This window comes from Athene cunicularia, assembly GCF_003259725.1.
Source record: "Athene cunicularia isolate RWA chromosome 6 unlocalized genomic scaffold, athCun1 chr6_part2, whole genome shotgun sequence".
In the NCBI taxonomy this organism is placed as follows: Eukaryota; Metazoa; Chordata; class Aves; order Strigiformes; family Strigidae; genus Athene; species Athene cunicularia.
In genome coordinates this window covers 9,692,407-9,718,014 of record NW_020799106.1, presented here as the reverse complement: position 1 = coordinate 9,718,014, position 25,608 = coordinate 9,692,407, and the positions used below count along the sequence as shown (strand labels likewise).

The 25,608-nt window shown below is 39.7% G+C and overlaps 1 protein-coding gene across 12 annotated transcripts in view; it reads right to left on the bottom strand.

Moving 5' to 3' along the window:
- The window catches only part of PCDH15 (protocadherin related 15), a 457,138-nt gene that overhangs the window by 162,205 nt on the left and 269,325 nt on the right, over nt 1–25,608 (bottom strand). For all 12 annotated transcript variants that reach the window (XM_026851785.1, XM_026851794.1, XM_026851792.1 and 9 more), the window contains 3 exons: nt 17,789–17,982; nt 10,635–10,767; nt 4,686–4,765 (listed from right to left, as the gene is read on the bottom strand). In XM_026851785.1, the coding sequence (XP_026707586.1) occupies nt 4,686–4,765; nt 10,635–10,767; nt 17,789–17,982 (407 nt within the window). The remainder of the gene's footprint in view (nt 1–4,685; nt 4,766–10,634; nt 10,768–17,788; nt 17,983–25,608) is intronic.

Here is a 25,608-nt window from a genome sequence, read left to right as displayed (position 1 = left end):
AGAGCAGTTTCTTATTAAATACTACAGAAATAGGCGGAAACAGTGAGTGGGAGCATAGGATTGAAAGGTTGGTATGTAAAATAATATCCAAGCTCAGTAATCAAAGAAAAGAATATTTCAGGAGATGCTACATTCAACCTGCCTCATTGTTACATAACCAAAACATAGGTACGTGTCGTGTTTCGCTTCCTCAAACCAGGATAAGCTAGCAACATCATTGTACCTAAAGTACTTTTCCAGAGGTTGGTAAGAACCAGTGGGACACATGAATATTGTGGATAACTTTGCAACCCAGTAAATATGGAGCTGACACGATCTTGTCCCAAGCGCCAAGTGTCATGCCAAGCTGCAACAGGGCCTTGGGACCTGTCATGCGTCTTTGGATGGACTCGCCTAAACCTGCTCAGGTTTTAGCTTTAAACCACAATTATCTAATGAGCAGGTGCCTGATACCAATGCTATTTTAGCTTTTGCTTGCTTTTCAACAATTTTGTAGCATGATGCCTAATTTTATATATCTTTTTAAACTAACATGCAGCTATAATGTGGTTATTGTGCAAAGACTGAATTTTGCATGGAGCAGTACAGGCATGGCCTCTAGTGTAGTGGAAGTTCAGGCACAGGATGACACTAGAGCCTCTGGGCTACAAACACCTCACCAGTGGCCTACTACCAGTAAAGAAACATAACCTTAGGAGCTGCCCAAAACCAGTTTGGGGTCACAAAAAATAATAAACAAGTATCCCCATATGTAAAAGACACCACATGCAGTAGAAGTTCAGATGTAAGATAGACTTAGACACAGATTGGGGGGGTAAAATAAAAGAAAAGCGTGGTATGGAGTGTGTTAACAAACATAAAAATTAATCCAAATGGATCCTGGAGTGAGGAGGATGCAACCATCAGCATCATACTCCTCCTCCCCCCAGGCAGGACTTCAGATGCTGAAGACTCAGCTCAGAGCCCCTTGCTCCAGAGGAAATTATTGCCCTGAGGACTCAAAGGAAAAAGTGGAAGAGTAAAGCATAAAACCAGAGAGTGGGACAGACCTTAGAAAGTATATGTGGTTCTTTATATCTCGTCATACATGTAATAATTTAAATATATGTAGCTTTTTAGAGAGATGTAATGATATATAGCTATACCTACATATATATAGCTATATATCAATAAAATATCTGTATATATACATATACAAATGTTAAAATTACATATATACATAAAATAAATTACCTGATACATATTTTATATTTACATATATACACAAACTGAAACATATGTATATGCATTTTTAGCTATTTGCATTAGCATCATAAATGGATTATTAATAATGGATTAGATGATTAAAACTTCAATTAGACTAACAGTGAGTTCTTATCTTCGCATACATACATGGCCCACAAGAAGGCAACGAGTATAAAAGTGATGGTTTTTCCAGCAATCTATCCTATAATTTGTGTGTGACAAATTAATAACACTACGTATCTCATTTTTGCTTCCAGTCTCATGTACTGTCTTCTACTAAGGAATATTCAGCTGAGCTCATTTAATATTATTGATACATTACTAAAGACCACAACTTTTAAACTAAACTTTTTATAATTCATAAATAGCAGATGTTGAAACAGTAGCAATGCTACTGAGAAAGGCATTAACTTCCTTGAGGGCTGTAGGAAAGTCAGATGTATCAACAACTGACACAAAATATTAAATCGTGATCTGTATTTTAACAATTCTCTTATTTCCAGGTGTTTCTGAAAATGAATGAGCTACCATAATAGATCATAGATATTTTTTCAACATTTGTTCAAGACACTGCAATAAAATATGAACAAAAGAATTGTTTAGGAAAGGAACACTGAATAACATAAAACACTGTGCAGTGAAGTATTAATTCACACACACACAAAAAAAATCAAAGTGTAGCTAAGAATAAAATATTGACAACAAATACTGCTTTACTAACACTGACCTTTAGCTACATGTATCCATTTAAATTTCTCCAATATTTTTCCACTTTCATATTGCCATTTTTATCTCCTCCTTCCTACAGCTCGAACAATTGCAATCTACAGTTTCCATTTCAATAGATGAACATCATTCAAGAGACAGACTAGTTTATAAAAAGTCCCATGTTTTACTCAAGGACTCAGATGTACTCGCATTCATTGAATACCCCAGCTTTTAACCATCACTTTCCCTGGGGATCCTAAAGAGGTACTGAATTACTACAGATCATGCTCAGGTTGTATTGCGAAAGAAGAAAGCACAAAACCATCTCACAATCCTCAGATTGAGGATAAAAGAGATCTAGTAGGTAGATGTAAAACTGGAAATATTCAATAATCATGCCACCAGTTAGGGAATTACACAGGGATTAAATGACATGCTTCAGGATGCAAGAAAATAATCCAGATGAGAAAAAGGAAGAGAGAGAATCATGTTCATGGTCTCTGCCTTGGCCTTAAGGTAACTAAAAATTCATTTATGTAACACTGAGATAAATTTCTGTGGCCTTAATATGCCACTCACATTAACTGTATGCTTTGTTTAATATTAATCCTACTTTAATCTCCAATCAAGACATTTCAGCATGTAGAAAAAAACATGCAAAAGGCTGAAGAAAACTTTGCACAAACACTTTTCAAGAAAACAGATGGAAGGAGAGCAGGAAAGAGAAAACACTTCAAAGAGCTCTCCTTTTTACCAAGAGGCAACAGATCAAAAGGAGAAACACACGCCTGAATTTGTGCTGAAACCCTCAATGTGCTGTGGTGCTCGCACACGGGGCACGTGAGGCTGGGGGGCTGTGCCACGGGGTGTCAGGATTTCAGAGAGGAGCCCTGGAGGCTGGGTGGGGTGGAGGAGGACTCCAGCCACCCCTGACAGCCCCTGGGAGGTGGCACCTGCTGCAACACTGCCTGTACAGACACAGAATCACAGAATCACCTAGGGTGGAAAGGACCCTGAAGATCCTTCAGTCCAACCGTTAACCCAGCACTGACCGTTCCCAACTCCCCCAGATCCCTCAGCGCTGGGTCAGCCCGACTCTTCAACCCCTTCAGGGATCCTGGGGACTCCCCCCCTGCCCTGGGCAGCCCATTCCAATGCCCAACAGCCCCTTCTGCAAAGAAATACTTCCTAATATCTAGTCTAAACCTTCCCTGGACACGTAGGGGTGTGCTGTGCCTCCAGCCTTCAGAGAGCACAGCAGAGATTTCTTATTTGGTTCAGAGTGAATTCACAGCTGTGAAATCCCATGGTACCTTTAACAGCTTGACTTCTTGCTACTGTCATGCTGTTTACATCCACAGATGGACAAAACAGGAGCTGCCTAGGATCTGACTTCTAGAATACCTTCATGCCATGGGTCCGGCAGGCCAGAAGTTGGCTTGAATTTGCACGTGTTTTTTAAGTGTCTCAGGTATGAAGAACTACCACGATTTTTACGGTGCAATGTGAACAGCACTGCGATAAGCACGAGCTGCACAAAACAACTACCCACTGAGTAACCCCCCGTCAGAGCATCTCTCATGTAGACAGGCACACTCCTCATTATTCAAGTTCTAAAGGTCATAGAGTGGATCAGACAAGTTCCTCTATGTTAAGGGGAGGACTGCTAGCATCGCTTGTGCAGAAAATCCTACAAGTCTGCTCTGTGCTGGAGATATGACTCCTTGTGCTCCCTCTGGCCTGATGAACAAAGCACACATTCCCTGATCTGCACTGAAAAGTCCTGTCCTAAGCGATGAATAAAACCAGCAGCCCAACATCGTTTCCTGCTCTTGCCATCAAAATGACACAGTCTCCTCTCTCTAAGCAGTCCCTTTCCTTGCCTGACAAGTCTCTATTATTAGAGGCCCATCAGTCTTGGTGGATAACAGCATCAGCATCTCATGGGATCTTCAAGGCTTTTTTCACATTGTTTCATAAGTGATTTGATTCTCTGTCTATGGGAGATTTATCACAGTGAGTAACCTAGAGACTTCCATATTATATACAGACTTCTTTCAGTACAATCTCTCCCTCACACCAAATCAGAGTAATTTTTTGAAATTATAACCTCATCAAAAACAAATAAGCCGCCAGGTTACTTTTGGCTGATCATCTACCATGGGAAGCCAGCTCATCACCCTCCCTTCTTCCTCCAATGAAAAAAAGATACTTTGGAGTGTAAATAATAGCTGCTTGGGTAAAATAAAGAAGGGAATGGTGGGACAGACACAGACCTGTCTGGTGCTTCTAATTTTAATAATGCATCTTCCCTTCCTAACTCTATTCAAGTTGGTATTCAATTTAAGGAGAAGAGGTTTTAAAACCGTGCTCAAAAGTATTTCCACTACAGACTAAAACACCTGAAGGCAGGAAACTAAGGCAAAAAATGTCCCTGTCATTAGTCAAGAGCTGACAAGTATAAGGTTTTTAATTAATCCCTGGTCAGTCTTTTAAATAGAATGTTTCCACCTCGGTGAGTTTTACCTACTAAAGTGTTTAAAATAAATAAATAGTCCCCTGTGAAAAACTCCAGAGGGCAATATCATTCACAGAGCTCTCATTAATGTCTAAGAGCCAATCTAAAGAACAGCTGAATATGTCTGATTACAAGTCTTTTCTTTTGCTCTCAGCCCACATATTTACTTGACTGAAAAGTTACAAGTCTATTTTTCTAAGAATTTTCCACTTACCTTTGAGAGAGATTAAAAACTTGTTGAGGATCTCCATTCTGAATGAGGTATCTTATAGGGTCACCCTCTCTATCAAAAGCCTTTAGGAAAAAAGAGGACAAAATTAAGTCAGTTACAAAGCTTTCTTTTCTTCCCATCAATTTATAAACTGGAAAATTAACCCCTGAAGTTCTATTGAAGTTATCTACAGAAATAACACTATTCTCTCTATTTCTAAGGCGGCGGTGGTAATTACAGATTGGCTACTTAAGATAAAGCTGTAGCATATCAGAACTCTTACGGCACAGTGAAACAACAATATTTTGAATACACTTACACATTACTACTACACATAAACACACAGCATCACAAGTAGGAAATACAGGCTTTATTAAATTCCTTTTATTTTTGTGCAGCTACAGACTGATTAGACTGAACTTTTTTTTTTTCTTTTGTTCCTATTCTTCATTTTCACTTTTTCTCCAGATTCTTCTTTCTGTTATTTTACCAGAATCCTAATCCTTTTCCTGATGCTCCACTGAGCAATGTAGACATTGCAGCACTCACCCTCCATGATAATGTGCTTTTGGAGGGGTGAGGATCAGGATGATACCTTTCAGAAGGGATATTAACAGCACCAAAACAAGTATAGTTCACCTACTAGAAGACAAAAAGAAGCTGAGGAAACTACTTTTGAAGTAGTGGGCTAATCTACTTCCAAAAATGGCCCTAAATATGCCATGTAATTATTATTTTGTCAAGTGCACATACACATTTTCCCCCAAAAGACTACTGGGTGCTTTTCAGAGAAAATACTGTCTACCAAACTGTCTCACAGTTACAACTATTTAGCATTTAAAATCCAAAGTGATTAAGGATGTTATCACAGGAAAAACAATAAGGACACTGCTATAAGAATTGCAAGAATTCCAATCAACAAATTCAAAGAAGGGCAGATAGGATTGACCAGGAAACAGGTCGAATAAAAAAGAAGGAGAGAGGTTTTTTGTGCTTCTCATCTTTCAAGAACTATCCTTTTTCTTACCTATTTTCTGTAAGCATTTCCTGTAGACCACAGTCAAGCACTGTGTATCTTTGGGCTGATCATCTAAAAAGCAGTACTTAAGACAAAAAAAAAAAACAAAGAAAAAACCCACACACAACTTCCAACATTAAGAACAGAAGCACAAATGATTACATTGTGCAGGGAGGGAATCCAGTAAGAAACCAACTTGCCTTAATCAAAGGAAGCATAGGAAAATAGTGCCTACATCAGATGAAGGGGACCAGTATAAAGAAAAAGTAAGCATAACTATATGAGGAGAAAGCCAAAAAAAGTCGAGGCAAAACTGTAATAGAAACAGGAGAGAATACAAAGGATAACAAAGAAATGTTTAAAGAGGAACGTTAAAGAGGAAACAAGGAATGTGGTACCTCGCCACAGTATAAAAGCAGAAAGGATGATGTTGAGAAGGTCAAAGAGCTAACATTTGTGCTTCAGCTGCAATCAAGCAGCAAACAGAATTAACTGTGGCAACAAAGGGGTAAAATCTCAGATGAGAATAGGGAAAGAATAAGACAGAGAATATGTACATAAATAGAGTATCTTCAAATCATCTACTGAAATTAAAGCCTGATGAAATTCATCCTAGTGTATAAAAACATAGGCTGAAGCAATCTCAAAGCCATTAACTTTTTTTTTTTTTTTTTTTTGAGAACTCACGGAGGACAAATGTGCTGAAGGGCAAACACAAGGTACATCTTTCACAGAGGAACCAGCCAGGAAATCACAGACCAGACAGGTAGAGCTCAATTCCCAGAAAACCACAAACAATCAAATTATCTGTAAGTACCTGAGATGACAATGTGGAGATGGATAACACAAAGCTAAATTTCTCAAGAACAAAGGATATCAAAACAATCTAATCTTCTTTTAAAATGGGACAAGAGGTCTTGTAAATAGAGAAAAAGCTGCGGATGTAATAATGCATCTTAGCCATAGTAAGGCTTTTCACACTGCCTTATGTGACATTTTCATAAACAAGTTCAGACAACACGGCCTCCAAATGGCCGATGGGATTAAGCAAGAATAAAAGTGATCATAAAAATTAAGGTCAGACAGCAGTGGATAGCATATAGTATTGACTCAATTCTGCAAAAGTGTGTGTATATTTCTGCCAATACCAATCAATATTTTCATTAATAAGATCAGTGACAGAATAGGAAATTTGTTTATAAAATCCAGGGATGGCACTGAGTGACAGGAGGATCCAGCACATTAGAAGGTGTGAGCAGAATTCAAATATTTTTATGCTGAAGATGCGAACAGTCAGAATCTGATTCAGTAAAGACAAGTGAAAAATATCAAGAATATGAAACTATAAAAATACTGGATGCAGAAAATCTGACTAGCTGGCATCTCTGAGGACTATCATAGATTGTAAATCACCAGAATCGCATCGCTGATTCTATCTTTAGTGGTCCTTCTTATTCTTTTTTACCTTACTTGCAGGGGATGCTGTCCTCACTTCACATTTAAGGGTACCTCAGATACCTTGCTTATGGTCTACATTCCTTCATACCAAGTCAGACTTTCAAAAAGACAGAAATAAAAGACTGGTTCTAGATAACTTCATTTTGTCCTTATATTCAAAGAAAAAATACCTTTCAATCAACATACTTTAAAAAATCAGGGGAAAAAGGTTTATCAGTTGTTTGGGGTTTTTGTTTGTTTGTTTGTTTGTTTGTTTGTTTTAAATTCTGTTTTCTTTAAAACCAAAGAACAGCAAGTTATTATGTACATAAGAAAAACATTGAAGACTTGCACATGAGAAAGAGCAATCCATACCTACTATTTTCCAGATTAATTGTATACAGTGACTTCATAAATTGTACACAATGATTTCATGTTGCTCCCTTGTTCAGCACATAACTGGACCGTGATAACAGTCCTATCTGTTTTGCAGACTCCCAGAAAAATTACACTATTTGCATATTTTAATTAATAATGGTTGGCAGAACATGAAGCAATAAACGTCTCCCAGGCAAGCAATAAACTCTGAGCTTTATTTACAAATTAATACTGTGGAGATCATTTAATATTGTATTACTTAATTTCAAATGTTGTTAATTAAAACACCAGTCACAATCAACTGGATACGTTATAAAATAAATAATAGTATAATAAAAAATATAACCTTCCATCATCCGCACAAAAAATTGTAATGGAAACGAGAAAGTAAGTTTTATTTTTAGAACATGTATTTTAAAGTATAATAGGCAAATTTAAAACAGCCGCATTTGCATTGTTATTGACACTGATATTTTGCAGATATACAGATTTGCTGATTTGGGAATATTTAAAGTAATTTGCTTGCTCTCTCGCAGTTTTTGTAATCCTCATGCTGTATGCAACGCTAAACAAAATATTATTGGGAGGGAGTCATAAAAGCATAACCTCTTAACCTTACCACACCAATGAGAACATATCTTAAGTCCAAAATACTTAATGTATTGATAATGGAAGAAAAAGTAGTTTTGAAAATTTATACATGAAAACACTTGTGTAATATTTGAAGTCTGTTAATACCCTTTAATACTTATAAGACACATACAACAGCTTAAACTATTGTTAAAAATCCACAAAACCCCCAAGGTGACTAATTGGTAACTTTCTGTTTGCCTGGAAAAGACAGCACAAGATTTCATAGGCTTAAATACTCAGTTTATGAATGTTTAAAATGTCCTGGCCAATTTTACACAGGGAATAAAAAGAGATGAAGACAGAAATATATTCAACACAAAAGTCCTTTAATACAGATGGGTGTATTAATGCAGAATGAGGCAGTTAAACTTGCACTATAAAGACCCACGTTTCAGACCCAGGACCACCAGCCCTACAAGAGACGGTGTCCTGGACTAATCCCCAAGAGATGAAGTCACGTGTATTTGTGATTTCACAATTGAATATTTTCATAAACAGAAATTGTTTAGCTGAATTCAGGTCATGCATAGCATATTGGTAGTATAAGATAAATCTACATTGCAGTAACGACGACGAAGTAAAGACAACATTTTCCAGGCGTTTCCAAAAGCTCTTAAAACTAACTGATCCATTTTACTCTTTCCCAAACACAGTAACTCATAATTTCTGAGGATCCCAAACACAGTTACTCATAATTTCTGGGGATCTTGGGCACGTAGCAAGAGAACACCCACTGCTCTATCACCAAAGCTCTCACCAGCATCCTGGCTAGGAGGAGAGCAGCTGCAGGACCGTTCTGCAGCTCCCCTGCCCTGCCTGCCATGGGCTGTCTCTCCCAGATTTACTCAGCATACTTTACCAAGATCGTTTGAAAAGGAAAACAAAATCCAAGTAAAATGTTTGGGGTTTAGTGAAACGTAAGAGTTTTGTGAGACATTATTCCAACAGTGTGGTCCATGTTCTCAGCACATTTAAATTGTGTAAAATCCTTAAATACTAAAACCTGCTAATAATTTTTCTGCCTCCAAACATCACCCAGGCCTTCAGCCATATCGTCCAGCACCTGTCAAGTAAACACAAATGTTTCTGTTTCTCAGCATGCTCCTGGCTCCCACTCCTCTTTGGGGTTTCCAAAAACAAGCATTTCCCCACCCGTGAGGAGAAGGCTCCTGAACAGCATGGCTCTTCAGTTCTGCACTCACTGCAGGCATTAGAGACATGCCAGAAGTTAATTTTCAGCTCTGTGATAAATGAGTCATCCTCCCTCGGCACAGGTGACTATATCAGTTTAACCATCCATAATAATCTTAATCTTTCATCAGATAACAATTTTAATAGAAACTCACCCATTCACCTGCATCAGTGACTCAATTAGAGTTCCTTTATTTCACACACTTTGGTTTGGATTTTTTTTTCCCCCTGTCCATTTACTGAACGTGCAAAACGCACAGAGCCACGCACTTCAGCTGATAGGAACTGACCTCATTCCACTGAGTTCAGCAGACTTCACCAGAGCTACACTGACTTAAAGCGGATGAGGTTATTGCTCTCTATGGTTTCTGTTTAGTTCAGGTATCTCCAGTCTTCTTCCTTTGAAGGGCTTTATATGAAGTCTGAATAATGTTATAATATTTACAGGAACCACACTCAGGAGAGAATGCTGTACTGAGTTTATTGCTTTAGACATGAAGCCATAACGATTTCATAATAATAAAAAGTTCCTGATCCCCCCCAAAAACATCAGAAGAGTTGTAATTTATCTCCCTTTTTCGCACAGCTGGCTTTCAAGACATGTGGATGGAACACAATGCAGCAAAAGCTGTGGGAACAGTAAATAAGCTAGGAGAAAGCTGATATATTAACCATGCAGCAGCACACAGAGAAGAAACCTGGGTCTGCAAACTATGTCGATACAGCATTATAAGCAATACTGCAGTAATATACTTTCACTGCTTCCACTTGCAGAGCTATACTGGGTGTCAGTTAGTACAGGGACCTCTGCTTTTTTTTAGCCCGTTAACAGCAGTTGCCACACACACCAAGGGGTAGTAAATATCTTCAGATGCTTTTCAAAAACCATGGGCTAAAGAAGGCCGAGTGCCGAACACCTTGCTGAAATTCCATGTGAATTAGGTGTGGAAGGTCCTAAGCAACTCTGATTTGCTGGAAGAATTAAATATATAGATTTTAGCATAAGAAATCACAGGCTTTTCAAGTTTTGAGCCATTCATGGCGTTTTTTCTCATATACTTCAGTCTCCCATGCAGCCTATAGTACCTTTTAGCACATCTAACACAAAAAACGTTACAGAAAGATCCAAGCAAGCACTTTTCCTACATGATGGATGTAAAAGGGGCTATTCCTGGCAATTAAATAATTTTCAATCCCTATAAACAGTCCTTTCCTCTGTATGCATGGGTTCTGCATGGCAGAACAGGGCAGAAACAGAAGGAATGTGGCAAAGGCTTACAGGGAAGCATCTGTACCTGCAGGTTTAACAAAACGGCTCCAATTCTCATGGCCTCGCTGACTTCAAGGCTGTACATCAGCTGGGGAAAGCGGGGAGGGCTCTGGTTGTTGGGCGGAAGGACCTCAATGTAAACAGTAGTAATAGAGCTCCTGCAATGCAAGGGGAAAAAAAAAAAAAAAAAAAGAAGTCAAAGCCAGTCAAAATCAATAAATCAACAAACACAAGGCAACCAACAATGTGTATTTTACACACTGTGTGTTCTCTAGCTCTAACAATCTCCCTTTGCTCCTTTATAAGCTTCAGGATGTATTTTTCATTCTGCAACAAAAATAAAGCAGGCTGCCACATTAACAGAAGGAAAGGTAAATAATTTCTTTAAAAGTAGCCCAAGTGTTCTTTGAAAAACAAAGCAGTAAGGTATCAGTGCACACTCCACATACAAAGACGACTCCTAATCCCCTGGTGATACTGTGTCTTCTAGAAGAGCATGACAAATTCCAAGGTGGTAACTGCTGCTGCCATGCACAGATGCCCCTGGAGCATCCCTGCTGCCGTTTGGTTTGCTACCTTTCCTTGGAAGAGAGGGAACAGAAAATGCTGATGGAGAGGATAATGTTGTGAGAAGACTGATGTACACAACTCTCTAATAGGCTGCATCAATACTGTGGTTCACACAAATAAATCCAAGCCTACTTCAGAGTAGTGAGCCACGGCAATACCGGGGACTGCAAAACCCACCGAGAAAACCTGGCAGAACCTTCGACTGCACTGAACCCTTAACCCAAACATACTGCAAAGAGCATTCCAGTTTGTGACTTCTTGGATCACCGAACCTCATGACAGACCCTGTAATGACTGTGCTGCAGGCACACTTGCTATTCAACAGCTCTGAATTGAGAAAGGGAGACAAAAGTCTCCTGAAGTTGAAAGAGATTTAAAATCTGGCTTAAAGGGACCTTTCTCTTGCATCTTCGCTTGTTTATCCCATCTGCCTTCCCTGCTGTATGTTAAAACAGTACCCTTGCCCCAGAACAAAATCCTGAGGAGAGCAAGTGTTACAACTGCAGGCGCAGGTTTCCTCTGCCTGATTCCTTTGACAAACCTCAGGCTTTAAGGCTGCAGGAAAGAATTTTATCTTGTTTTGTTTTGTTTTGTTTGTTTGTTTTTTGTTTTTCTGGGGGATGTGGGGGAAAATGTGGGAGTGGGGAGGAAAACATGAACACACAGTGAGTTGCTTCTTGCAAGGCCAGCAAACTCAGAGACTCCTAATAGAAATTACTAGATATCTTACAGCAGAAACAGCTTCTGTGTTAACTGATGGAGTTCATTAAATTCCAAAATGACACGTCACTGATCGATATTTTTAATTAGCCGTACAGGATTCTGACTAAGCCATTGTGTTACAGATGCTTCCCACTGCCCTTTGCCATCAGGTTTTATAACTCCAGGACACAGATGGGAGCTGGGCAGATCATTGCCTCAACACCGTGACAGACAGTTATATCTTAGGGGCTGTGTCGTGCTAAACACTGACCACGATAATGAACCACAGACGCCCCAATACAGAACAACAAATCCCACCCACAGGTAACTGCTGCAGAAGGAGCTCTAAGGGCACATCCACACACACCGCCCGCACTCCACAGCCCATGAGGAAGGGAATCAACCCAGTCGGGCACGTTCCATCTTTGACAGTTTGGCCACACATTTTGGCCAGCATGGAGCATACACCGAGAGCTGCTGAGCTGTTGCCTGCTTCGAAGAGGAGACAGACATGCTCCCCACTTGTGTTGCGTGGGGTGCCCGTGCCCAGGGGCAGCAGCAGGGCTGAGGCATCTCTGTGAGGAGAGGTCAGGGCTGCCCCAGGGCGGGCACGGCCAGTTCCAGTTGGTTCTAACAGCCCCAGGGCTGGTCACGGGGAGTTCCTCAGCCCTGCTGGTGGTGCCTCTGGAGGAATGGATTTAAGAAAGGGGAAAAACAGAAAAAAAATAAGGAAAAAAAAGTGTGAGGAACTTTGAGAATGGAAGAGGGAGGAAGGAAGAAGAGGGAGGAAGGAAGAAGAGGGAGGAAGTTCTCCAGGATCCAGAGCAGGGAGTCCCCTGCAGCCCGTGGGGGGATCCCGGTGTGGGGAGGAAGGAATGGCAGAGTGGGGCTGTTGAGGACTGAGGGTAACCCCCAGTCCCCACCCCTTGCACTGCTCAGAGGTAGAGAAGTCGTAAATGAAGGAGTGAAGTTGAGCCTGAGGAAAAAAAAGGAAGTTGGGAGAAGTAGTTGTTTTAGTTTTTCTTTATTTCTCACCATCTAAACCCATTTTAACTGGCAATAAGTTAAATTAATTTTCCCCATGTCGAGTCTGCTTTTCTGTGACAGTAACTGATAAGTGCTCTCCCTGTCTATCTCAAACCATGAGCTTTTTCACCTTATTTTCTTCCCTCATCCTGTTGAGGTGGAAAAGAGAGAGGCTGGGAGGGTATCTAGCAGCTGGCCAAGGTCAACCCACCACGTATATACTAACAGTATATACAAGTTGACTCTAATGAGCCTTAAATTCCAACTTCTCTACCACTGGCCGTGTCATGACAGCCTGGAAAACACCCATCTGTGCCCCAAACCCCTGGCTACCGGCTAGTCCAGGGCAATCTCTAGCTTCCCACAAAGAGCAATCTGTGGATTCTGCCTTGCTATGTCTCTCTGGAGCAAGCGCCAAATTCACTTCCCCCTACAGTTACAGGAGATGAAGATCTTAGTGCTTTGAATGTAATAGCCAGGTCCTTATTTGATTTAATCAAACTTTTTAAAAGTGCCTAACTTGCACTGAAAAGCATCAGTCAATGACAGAGTCTTCCCATCTATCATATCCTTGGGCATTTATGAAGCTGAATTTGCAGGTTACTGACTCAATGGATATAAACAAAACCTGTGTAATCAGGGGAAGATGGACAATCACAACTAAAGGCGATCATTCAGCATAGATTACCTCCTTATAGACTACAGTCAGTTTTCCTGTCTTCTCTCTTTTAAAATGCTCCCTCATATCCAACTAATCTTTCTGGATTGATGTTCCACACTTACATTGTTGGAGTAAAAAAAAAAAAAACCACCCCAAAACATCACCAAATGCTCAACAACAAACACAATAAATTAGCAGCCAAATATCACTTGAACATTGGGGCTGCATATTTTCTTGGGATAGCTGCTGTCTGTGTATGATATACACATCCAAATTGTTGTGGTTTAGGGTGCATTTTTCTTCCACTGCTGAGTATTTAATAAAAATACATTGCTCTGTATCATTTTTTTCCTGATCCTGCTACATCTTAATAACACCCAAGCTGATTTATTGTCTACCAAGCTCTAAAAAACCCCAAGTTTCTGTTCATCGCATCAGTAAGCAAACTTTCTTAAGATCTTTAAGATAAGATCACAGAAGTAAAGCACCAGTAGTCTGCAAACTAAAAGTATTATAATATTAAATGGCTATTTTTTTTTCATTGCCAATCCATTTTTAAATTAGTGCTTTGCAATATTAACCCATTCATTTGTGTGTGCTATGTACAGTCATTTAAGTGGCTAGCAAAATCTACTTTGCCATGGGAAATGAACGGAGACAGAGCTGAGCCTTCCAACAACTGCAGTTGCCGTTTTAACACTGCAGGGACAGGGGAATACACCGAGAACAGAACAGAGGCTCAGGAACTGAACTGTGCTCACAAACTCACACAAGCATGGAAGTATGGCTTTTATATTACCCCAGCTAAATGGCAACACAAAGGAAAGCATGGTCAACAAGGCACTGAGATTGCACCCCTCTCTCTGCTTTAATTACGTGTGCTTTCCACATACAACTATGTCATATATATAACACGAATATATTTATATACATGTGGACCAATATATCTTTGGCCAAACAATCTCTGCATATACAAGTCAAAGAGAAAGTGTACTTTTTCACTATGTGCAATAATAATCTCACGATCAGGTAGTTTCCAGATTGGGCTTTATCGGGCAGATTGCTGTTATCCCTAAGTGACATGCTTCTACTGTACAGGAATCCTAGGTCAGTGGTGGAAAGGCTAAGGTCTGAAATGACATTGTTTGATTTTACAGATGTTCTTCTCATGTTTTCAATAACAGAAACTGTTAATCACTGTATGTTTAACTATAATCTCAGTTCTAAAAAATGTAAACTTTATCATTTAATACTTTGTATAAACTTAAATATACTTAAAGTACCAATCTACACTTAAATATACCTCAATAACTTACATTAATGATACTTGCTATATATAGAAACTTTAATAATACACAGAAAAATATCTTGTTTTATGCACAGTCACCCTCCAAGAATTTAATGTGTCACATTATGCAAAGAAGCTGCACAGAATGCATTTCAATTTAAATTTGTGCTCACAAAGGCTACAGAGCTACAGTTCCTGAGCCAGGTTTAGTAGTTTGGTTCTTGCTTTGTGCGTAAGCAAGGGGATAAATAAAAACCAGCCAGTTTACACATGACTGCAGTTAGCCTGGTATGTCCTGCAACAGAAACCAGCTTTGGGGAAAAATGTTTAAGATTTGAAATTACAGCAAAATCCTTTGTTGTTTTTTTTTTTTTTTATGGTGCATACACTTTCCTGTCTGCAGAGATACATAATGGCTGGCTAGACCTAGCCCATTCCTAGAAGTCTCAAATACTGGCTACTGCCTCCAGCAAGGCAACGTGAACCCCCTAACACAAGGTGACATCTTTGCATGAGGAGCAAGAAGTTCATAAAACCCCAACTGCGAGTTACTAACCACCTCACAGCCAGAAGGAAGGAACTAAGGAAATGTAAAAGGACGGTTTTAAAGACCTTGGAACTGTAGCTCGCATGAGCTCTCCCTGGCTTTTCTCTGTGTAAAATGGCAAAAGACTGCTTCAGCCACCACCAGCTCATTTCTGCTTTTCCAGCCTTACAGAAAGAAAGTCAGGAAGACAGTGAAATCTTTTGATCTGAATGTCGACAGCAAAATTTGCACCTTGAATACTGTGTTCAGTTTTGGGCCCCTCACAACAAAAAGGACATGGAGTTACTCGAACATGTCTGGAGAAGGGCTACAAAGCTGGTGCAGGGTCTGGAACACATGTGCTAATGGGGAGCGGCTGAGGGAACTGGGATTGTTTAGTCTGGAGAAGAGGAGGCTGAGGGGAGACCTTATCACCCTCTACAACCACCTGAAAGGAAGCTGCAGAGAGCTGGGTTGAGCCTTTTTAGTCTAGTAGAAAGCGACAGGACAAGAGGGAATGGCCTCAAGTTGCGCCAGGGAAAGTTCAGACTAGATATTAGGAAGCATTTCTTTACAGAAAGGGTTGTTAGTCGTTGGAATGGGCTGCCCAGGGAGGTGGTGGAGTCCCCATCCCTGGAGGTGTTCAAGAGTAGGGTCGATTTGGAGCTTAAGGATATGCTGTAGGTGGGAACTGTGCTAGGAGAACGGTTGGACTAGATGATCTCCAGGGTCCTTTCCAACCTAGATGATTCTGTGTGTGAAAAGTTGTCCACATTCTTTCTCCATGGCACCTCACTGAAGCTCCAGTAGCCCTCACCCTGACTTTTTAACCTTCACCAACACAGAAAAAAACAGCTCTGGGGCCCAAACACACATCAGGTCAAGGCCAGGCTGGCCCTGGGGCCACCCAGCCCAGGTACAGGAATACTGCCTGGTAGAGTAGTTTTTTTGAACACACATTAAAAGCTATGAAGCAAATTACATGCTGTAATTCCACAAAAATGGAGACAAGCAGAAACAATAAGGAGAGCTTTTCCACTTTTGAAGATTATTACAATAAAGACATTTTCAGAGGAGGAGGAGGTATGTGCTTCCAACATACATCATCAGAAGTATATATTTTTAGACAATATAAAGATTTATCAAACATAAAAGGAAATAGTAACATTGAAAGCTGTACTGTAAGGATTACTGTTGCTGGGGTCACACCACTGGATTCAGAAGCTCTCTGAAGTGTCATTATTGATTTTTGTCCTCAACTTTAACACTATGTTAGTACTCCATAAAAGCAAGTGCATAATATTCTACAATCTCCTCCTCAGGACTACTAAAAGCCTACTATCATCTACCCCAAGAGAGGGCTTATCAAGAAAGCAAAAGAGGAAAAGGAGAAGAAAATTCAACCAGAAGACTGTGTTATACTAGTTTTATGAACAATCTAACAATCTGAGTACTTCAGTGATTGGAAATCATAAATACGTGCACAACAGCATGAGCAGCTTTCCTGGAGACATGACAGAGCAGCAGGTCCTGAAGAATGAGTGAAATTCCACTTTTGTGTTATCTTTCCTTCTTATATTCCCCATTTGAGGAAAAGAGAAAAGGTTGTGGGACATCTAAATTCTGGAAACTACTGGTTCCTCTCTGTCATCCTCTTTGCTAAGTGAGGTTGTCACATTATCAATACCAGGCCCAGGACGTGAGCACCACTTTCATGCACCCCCTCTACACCTTCAGGAAATTACATATGTGTACAATTGTCACATGCAGAACACGAACTCAAAAGAAGCAGATAAGGGGAACAAGATATTTTTTTCAGGACAAGAGCATCCTATTTTAACCATACTAAATTTGCAGGCTGCTCTTCTTTATCAGTTGGTGGAGAACAGAAATAATTCTGCCCATGAGAACTTAGGTCTTAGCAGGGGTATCGCTGACTGTTGGCAGAGCTTGTCAAGTATGTCCACAGCTGCCAACTCTGGATGGCCTTGCACACCCTACACCTGGAGAGAAGGTCTCTATTTCAGATCCTTTCTGCATCACAGCAAGCTGCACTCTGAACAAAAAGTATCTCCCTAATCACTTGCTTTCTTCTTTACATCCCTTCACTTCAATTTCTCTTAACAAACGGGCATGCACAATGACAGCACAACACGTGAGCTTTTAAGAAACAGACCATTACAAGGAAATGAAATAATGAAAACCATGTACTGTAAGGAAAGGATAAATAAGGAACAAAAAATTAAAGACTTCTAATACGACACTTTTCCAAAATATAATCCTTACACCAAAGAGAACACATCGAGGTGTATTCCAGTGAGGAATTATAGACATGAGGATGTGCCACACTTCTTATGCACTGCTAAGCACTGATTAAAAAATTAGTTTCATTATAAGATGAATTACCTTCTCTGCGCAGGAGGAGCACTATCAGATGCTTTGACAGTGAGAGCATAGGATCGCCCCACTGCCAATACAACTCCTGGAGCAATGGTGATAAGGCCTGTTCGGTCATTGATGATGAAGTCTCCCTGATCCCCAGCCAAAATTTCATATACTATCTGTCCATTGGGTCCCTCGTCCGCATCTACAGCAGTGAGCTGCAATTCAAAACCAGAATGTCAGCATGCATGGTTCAGTGTTGTCTTTTAATAGGTTTTTGTAAGGCAACTCAGTAGGGGTAGAGGAAGTAGAGGGGAAACTGGAACACCTGTAACATATGCAGTAATTTCTAATTACTGTACAAGGATACCATTTAAATGAAGGATAGTAAGTGTAAAAACATCATGAAGCAGAAAAAACTGCTTACCTAAGACTGCAAGAACATTATTTTAAGATACAAATGAAGAAAGCTAATTAAGACCAAGTTTACTCTCTGTGGATTGGAATTTATAACACTTCCAATAAAGGGGGGAAGGAGGAAGAATATACTTATTCTGTTGCAAATGTAACAAGAGGATTGTATTTAATTACTGAAAGTTCTCATTCCTTTCTACTCTCTTCAGAGTGACAGCTTTGTTACTGCCCACAACTCTAATAACCAGGTCTTGCATCACAAGCCCTCGTTGCGTGGAACTGGAGAACAATGTTGGAATGGAAAGAGCAGCTGTTCCCCTATGGATACACATGCAGGAAGCACAACCATGCACATCACAGACGTGCAAGGCCCATTTCACGTGGCACCATGACCCCACCTACCTGACAGGCTATGCTTGTGGGGGCAGCCTCAGGGCTGGGTGATAAACTCAGCTGAGCATGTACTTTGTTGCCTCTACACAGTTGTCTCTCTTTGTTGTCTCTCTACAGTGATTACTCTCATGTGTAACGTTTCTTCTATGTAATTGCACAATTTCGACTCTGAGCATGTGCAAAATCTAAGGTCCAATATTTTAGACACAAATTATAATGATGAACATGATGAAATGAGGTGTGTGGGGATCTTATCTCACCTCTGGGAGGATTTAGCCCACTTCTATGGAGTGTCGTGCTAAATCAAACATTTACACACGACCAGAAAACACAGCTCACTAATTATATTTGTTTGCTTTTAGCCAAATGTCAAGTACCAATGACTTTGACTGCTATGCCATAAAGCAAAGAACTAGCAATCTGAGGTTTCAAATCAGACCCCTGCCGTAACACAGTTAGAAATACGAATTCCCACCTCAGCCCTGCCAGCTGACAGGCCCATGTCCTAGGGAAGCCCTTTCACTTCTCTTCCTTTACACACATATAGAATAACATGTTATTCTACACACGGCATATAATCACACAGCAGAACCGCTCACAGTGCCTATCACTTGACTGGCATTACTATGATTAAAACTGCATCTTAATTAGCACCATATTCAGAAAACAAAAAGAAGGACAGCATTTCTGTTACATTTAGAGATGAATCACTCAAGTACCATCAAACCACACCTGTACTTTCTAAGGTGAATTTCTTCTTCGCATAGGGGTTATTTTGCTAACACACACGGGTTTCTCAGTTGGCTATTAATTGTGTATGACTATATATTACCTCAAGCAGCACACAGGACGATATAAAGCAGTACTTGAGCATCTAGGAGGCCACAGCAGGCAGTGACAGCACTGCCTGTACACCCAGCTGCCCGGTACCAACAGTGGTGAAGTGGAAATGACAGGGAACGATGGCACAACGGGCTCCTGCTGCTCCCAGGAGCAGCGGAGAAGTTTGAGGTGGGAAATGTAAAGGGCACCAGCGGGTACAGCAGCAGAGCCACCCTGGGATGTACAAAGCAATAAGAAATCCCAGCCTCAGAAATTATTCCCTGCAGGGCTCCTTAAAGTGAGGATGAAAAAAAAGAATAGGCATGTAGCTTCTTGAATGGTTTCTGCTGGCCTATCTGCTTTGGTTTTCCTGACACAAACATTCCTGCCAGTGGGTAGCATTGCACATTGGATTGCAAGTCCAGGATTTAAGGGTAACACACGATGATGCAAAATCTTAGTGATGACCGCAAAGTCAACGGCAGGATCAACAGACATTATCTCAGCCAGGGCCAGCCAACACAGCAGGCTAAATGTCTGCCTGCTAGACACCCTTTTCTCATCCCTGTGACACTCTCAAAGTTGACAGAATTGCAGACAGGTAGAGGAACCCATTGAAGTCTCTGCTGCATTAGGATGTAATGTGATCTATTAATCAGCACTGCCTCAGACTCAACCTTCAGCAGGTCACAGCCTTTCGAAGCACTACCCACAACTTTCAGGCCACCTTTGCCCAGGGATAGCTAGAGAACTGGAAGAGCAGAAATCAAGCCTAGCAACAAGAAAAAAGATGGGGGATGAAGAATGAAACCCAAAGCTGTAATATTCAAGTTAATCACATTTGAATACAACATTAAACAACAAGGGGAGTATGTGAAAAACTCAGGGATCTAGTTTCTTTATAGGATAATCTTGATTCTTTACACACATAGACTCAGTGAAATATGAAAATTCATGTAAAAATTCAAAAACTTTCTCAAAACCCAGAACTAAGCCCACAACAGCTAAAACAAAAGAGATTAACTGAAATGTTAAAAAGTGATCTAGGGGTGTTAACAAAAGTGGGGTTATCTTGTCTGTTAGGAGTGCAAGCTATTACTGCTGTTAGGGGCTGAGCTACTTTACAGAGGACCAACATTTTTAAGATGGAATAGGTTGTACACAGGACTGAAAAGCATGTTAGTTAAATTAATTTTCCCCAAAGTAATCTGTATTCTGCTTCTTTCACACAAGCACAGTGATCCAAAGCAAATGTCCAACAGAGAAGTATTTAACTTCATCTAAACTGATTTTACTTGAATTTCTTTGTCATAGATGCTTCCCTCCAACAATACAAAGTGACCACCATTGCACTAGAATGAGCAAAACTCCTTAATTCATCCCCCTGTAGTATTTTGAGACATGCTGTCTATTGAACTCAGGAAAAACACTTGAAATGCCTCAAAAAAATCACGGAACAGAGATCATCTCCTCTTAGAAGTTTAAAAACCAAGTTAATATCCGTATGTTATTTTTTTTGGAGAACATATCTCTCTCCTTCTATAGTTCCTTTTGAAATTCTGAAAAAGCCATCCTATGAAGACTGCACTTCTGGAACGTGCTTTGCATTCCACCCATATGATGTCTTGATGTATCAACTCACAATGGTCAGTCTCAACACACCAAAACTCAGCATATAAAACTGACTTTCTGCACTCTCCTAGGATTTAGAGCTTAAATCCCTGCCAAATTCCCTTTCTTTAATCACTCGTTCTATAGTTTCTGGACACAACTGGATGTGTTCATTAACCTCACAAAGAATTAACTATCAAACCAAGTGACATAGTTAATAACAGTGCTGTAATAACCTTCTCTACTGAACTTCAAAAGTAACACACACAAAAATATAAATAAAGGTTTTATGCTAAATACAGGGTCCTAAGTATTTAATGACAGGATTTGGAACAAGGCCAGTTTTTACTGTGATGACATTAAAAAGGAAATTAATCGACTACACAAGTACATAGATTAATAAGGTTAATTAAACTTACAAATACTGAATGCTTGAAAAGCTAAGCGATTTGAATAACATTTTGGGGGCATAAGTAGGAATAAAACCCAAAATTAAATAGAATTAAAGTTTAAGAGCTGCCATAATATATGATTCTGTAAATTCTGTCTGCAGCTGTCCCAGACCGATAGAGCTTCATAGTTAACAAGATTTGAGAAACAAGATTTATTTTATTTTCCTAAGAAACTTTTGCATCCAGCAGTATCAGCTTCATTATGTTAACATATAATGTATTGAAAGTTTTGCAAAATAGGTGCATATTCTGCTGCTGCAAGAAGTGGTTTTCTTGGAAGGAAAAGGAGATGTACAATGATGGCTTTACAGCGAGAGAGACACATTCTTGGTCACTATATAAGCTCTGTTCAGACTCACTTTATACTTGGAGGAAACTGGGCTTCAACATTTGACCTGCAACCTTTCTGCAACACTTTCAGTGACCTTGCCCTGAACAGATAAAGTGATTCCCAACCTTTCCAGTAGCCCTACATTTTTCAACAAATTAAATGTTCAGCAAAGTTGGTCTGACTCAGACTGACCTATGAGTCAACCCAGTTCACCTCCCAGTAGCTGTCCTTGAAATGAGTGTTCCGGCCAGGCGAGCGCGAGGCTCCAGAGCCACATTCAATACACATTTATGTTGTATAACGGCATCAAGGAAACAGGACGGTTGCTTTCCAGAGCAGCACACCAGTGAAAAACAACGAGCTGCCAGAAATTAGATGGCAACCCTCCTCATCCTTCCAGGGCTCAGCAATGCAACTCAGCCTTTAGTTGCGCTAGGAAAAGCAGTAATGAGGTTCTGTGTGTCAGGGGTGAACGGGATTGTGATGGCAGATATGCATGAACTTGAGCCAACAAAACGTAACACTGACAGAGTAGGTCAAAATACTATTTCAATATCTTCAGACATTAAGTCTCTATCCATTGTTTTTACTTGTGTGTGCAGGTACAATTACTGAGAAATGCAAACAGAACCCAGTTTTGCATTCTGTTTCTGCTAATGTTTACTTTCTAGGTGGAAACGAATATGCTGATGGACTGAAGGCAAAGGGTTGAAAACCACATGAATAAAACTTTAAGTGTGGTTTGGAGATGACTTTTACAAAGATTTCTTCTAAATTATTCTGTGGCTTTATGCATGTTTAAGAGCTGTAAACCATGAGCACATGCCAAGCTGCAAACACCTGAACATGTCTCTAATACATAATTTAGTGTGTCTGTATGCAAGGATGGCTTGAGTCACATGTGTAGGGAATGAAAAGAGACAAAGTGATTCAATACTGAGAAGCTGCATTTGAGGTAACGTCAAAATAGTCTTGGAGGAGGCATTTATTTAATGTCTCTAAATAAAATTTGTCTCCATGTACAACTGAAAGTACTGTTGCTGCTCAAGACTAATTCTACTGTGAGCAAGAGGTAAGTAATAGAAACTTTAATGCCTTCAGTTTTACAATGTTTTACCTTTTTGCTTTAATTTCTGACCTTCAGCACATTGGCCATTTATGCCACGATGTGTGAAGTTCAGTGCTCTGCATAACCAGGATCTGGAGCAGGACTTCCAAATTAACTTGCACTGGCCATCTTAGGCAAAATTGTTTCAGCTCACGCAAGGTGAACAGGTAACACACTAACCCACTGCATAGCTTATTTTCCATTTTCAAACACGGAGTTATTGATTTGTTTTTATAAGAGAGCTCTTGAACATGGGTCATACCACTGCAACAGGAAATGAGGTAGAAATTAAAATACACAGAGAAATTAAAAGAGGTTATTTTGGTTTCCGCATATACTTCTTAAGGCCAGTGCCAAAGTTTTTCTGTAAAAAGAACATATAAAAAATCTCTTAATAAGCCAAGGAAGTCTTTGACCTTCAGGCAAATTTACACAAAGATTTAGGTGGATAATGTTTTTTGCCATCCTCTGTCCCTTCTCAGCACTCCCATTTTCTTGCTCAATATTCTGTGAACTCCATAGGTTATGCTGTATATAGAAATGAGAGATTTCTAAAGAAACAGAGTGCATTTAAACTACTTATGTGAAATATTATTGCAATTACAGCTGCATACTCCAACCATCACTGTGTAACTAGTTTAAATATCTGAATCACATGAAGAAAGTACAAATAGAAAAGTGGAAAACAGGATAACAAAATTATAATAATATAAAAAAGATGAAATTAAGTACTTCAGTAGGCTTATTATTAGTCTTTCCAGTGATAATTATTATTTACCACACATTGAACTGTTTTAAATGATAGATTTCTCAATCAGCTATTGTGTCTCTCAGGAAGCGCAATAAAATACCTATAAAAGTGAAAGGAAAAATTAGATAAGAAATTCTCCAGTTGAAAGGGACTGAATATGCAGATATTTAGACTTAATTGAGAAAATACTCTCTTTAATCAAGGCCTCTAATAATCTCACAAGTACTCAGAGTAGACAACTGAAATACAAGCTTCCCACACCAATCCTGTTTTTGACCCCTCAATGGTAGAGTCATAGCCCCTGCCCAAGCAGCTGCTCCGTCCTGTATCCTCAGAAAATGGGGGGGAGGTCGTTCCTCCAAAGGGAACAAGCTAACCTGTCATGATACCCTCCAACTTTCTGAAAAATACACCAGCAGCTCTGCAAAGCTGCAGGTAAAACGTACAACTGGAAGGCAAAAGGTAGATTGCCCAGCACTACCAGGCTCCCTGATGAAACCGAAGCAACTCAGCAGCACACAAATTTGTTTCCACTGTTCTGCTCACTTCTTTTCAAAGGCAACAGGGAAAGGAGGGAAATGCCTTGCTCTAACCACCCAGGGGGGAAAAAAATTGGAAATACACCCCTGAATTTCACTTGTAATGAATTTGTTTTTCCTGCTATTCGTGGTTATTTTCAAGCAGAGCATAAAGATTTTTTAATTTACTATTTTAATTTTTTTTAAGTGTACCAGACAGCAATCTAAACTATTAACTAATATGCTTGGGGTTTTTTGCAGGTATAAAATCAAAATAATTTCCCATGAAATGGGACAACAAGCAAGTATAAACTGGGGTTATTTGTACACTTTCAGGCAGCTCAGCAAAAAAATAATAAAACACTCAGCAAAAAAATAATAAAACACTCAGCAAAAAAATAATAATAAAAAAAATCTTAAACCCTTATTACCTTGAGGATAATAAAAGCCAAGTGGAAACTACATTAGAGCATTTACACTGCTACACCAGAAATTCGCATTTTTGTAGAAAGGTGATATGCTCCATAAAAGCAACTTCCTTGATCATCTCTGAAAAGAAGTCTGAGTAGGGAGTTAAGTGCAAGCCAGTGCTTACATGTAAATGATTATGAGACTGTACAGTTTCACTGAGGTCAGTGTTCTTATTCTAACCTACTTTCTCTAATTAGAGAAACTGTTTTTTACGGACTAATCATATCTGACCTGGGCCATTTTCCTCAGGGAGCTATCACAGCTGATCATCATCTTACACCAGAGAATCTCAAATGATTCTTAAACCAGTGATGAGATAGGGTTACAAGATGAGTTTGTTCCACATACATAGAATAAGCTAAGTATATCATCAAAATCACTGTATTAGCAGTCAAAAAAAAAAAAAACAAACAACCAAAAAACCAAACCAAAACAAGTCTGCTTTCCTTTTGAGAAGGTATTTATAAAGCAGAAGAAAACAGTGATCAGGCTGCACATACTCACCTCCCTCGCCTAAGGAAACCCGTGGGTATTCATGGCACTACAGACTCAGTGGCAACTCGTAACTCCACAAGACAAATCCCATGTCTCACACTCCGATAACACTGAATGAAAGACATGGTGTCTGCAGCCCAGCCAAAATAACAAGGTGAGAAACTTCCCAAATACCCCAACAGCCTGAAATTATTATTACTGGCATTATCACAGTATGCAGAAATCTTAAGATGACTCCTCGGAGTTTTTTTTTTCTGTCAGTTAGTTTATAAACTCAGATTTTCCCTCCATCTCTGGCCACATTATAAACACACAGTCTTAAACTAACCACGTGGACCTTGCAGACAGAAGTCTTGAGGAGGGAAAAATCCTCACTCTTGGAACTCCTACGTTTTCCAAAATAATTTTAATTTTTAGCAAAGGGAAGTTTAATCCCTGACTTACCCTCTACTCATCACCAACTTCATCATGTCACAGA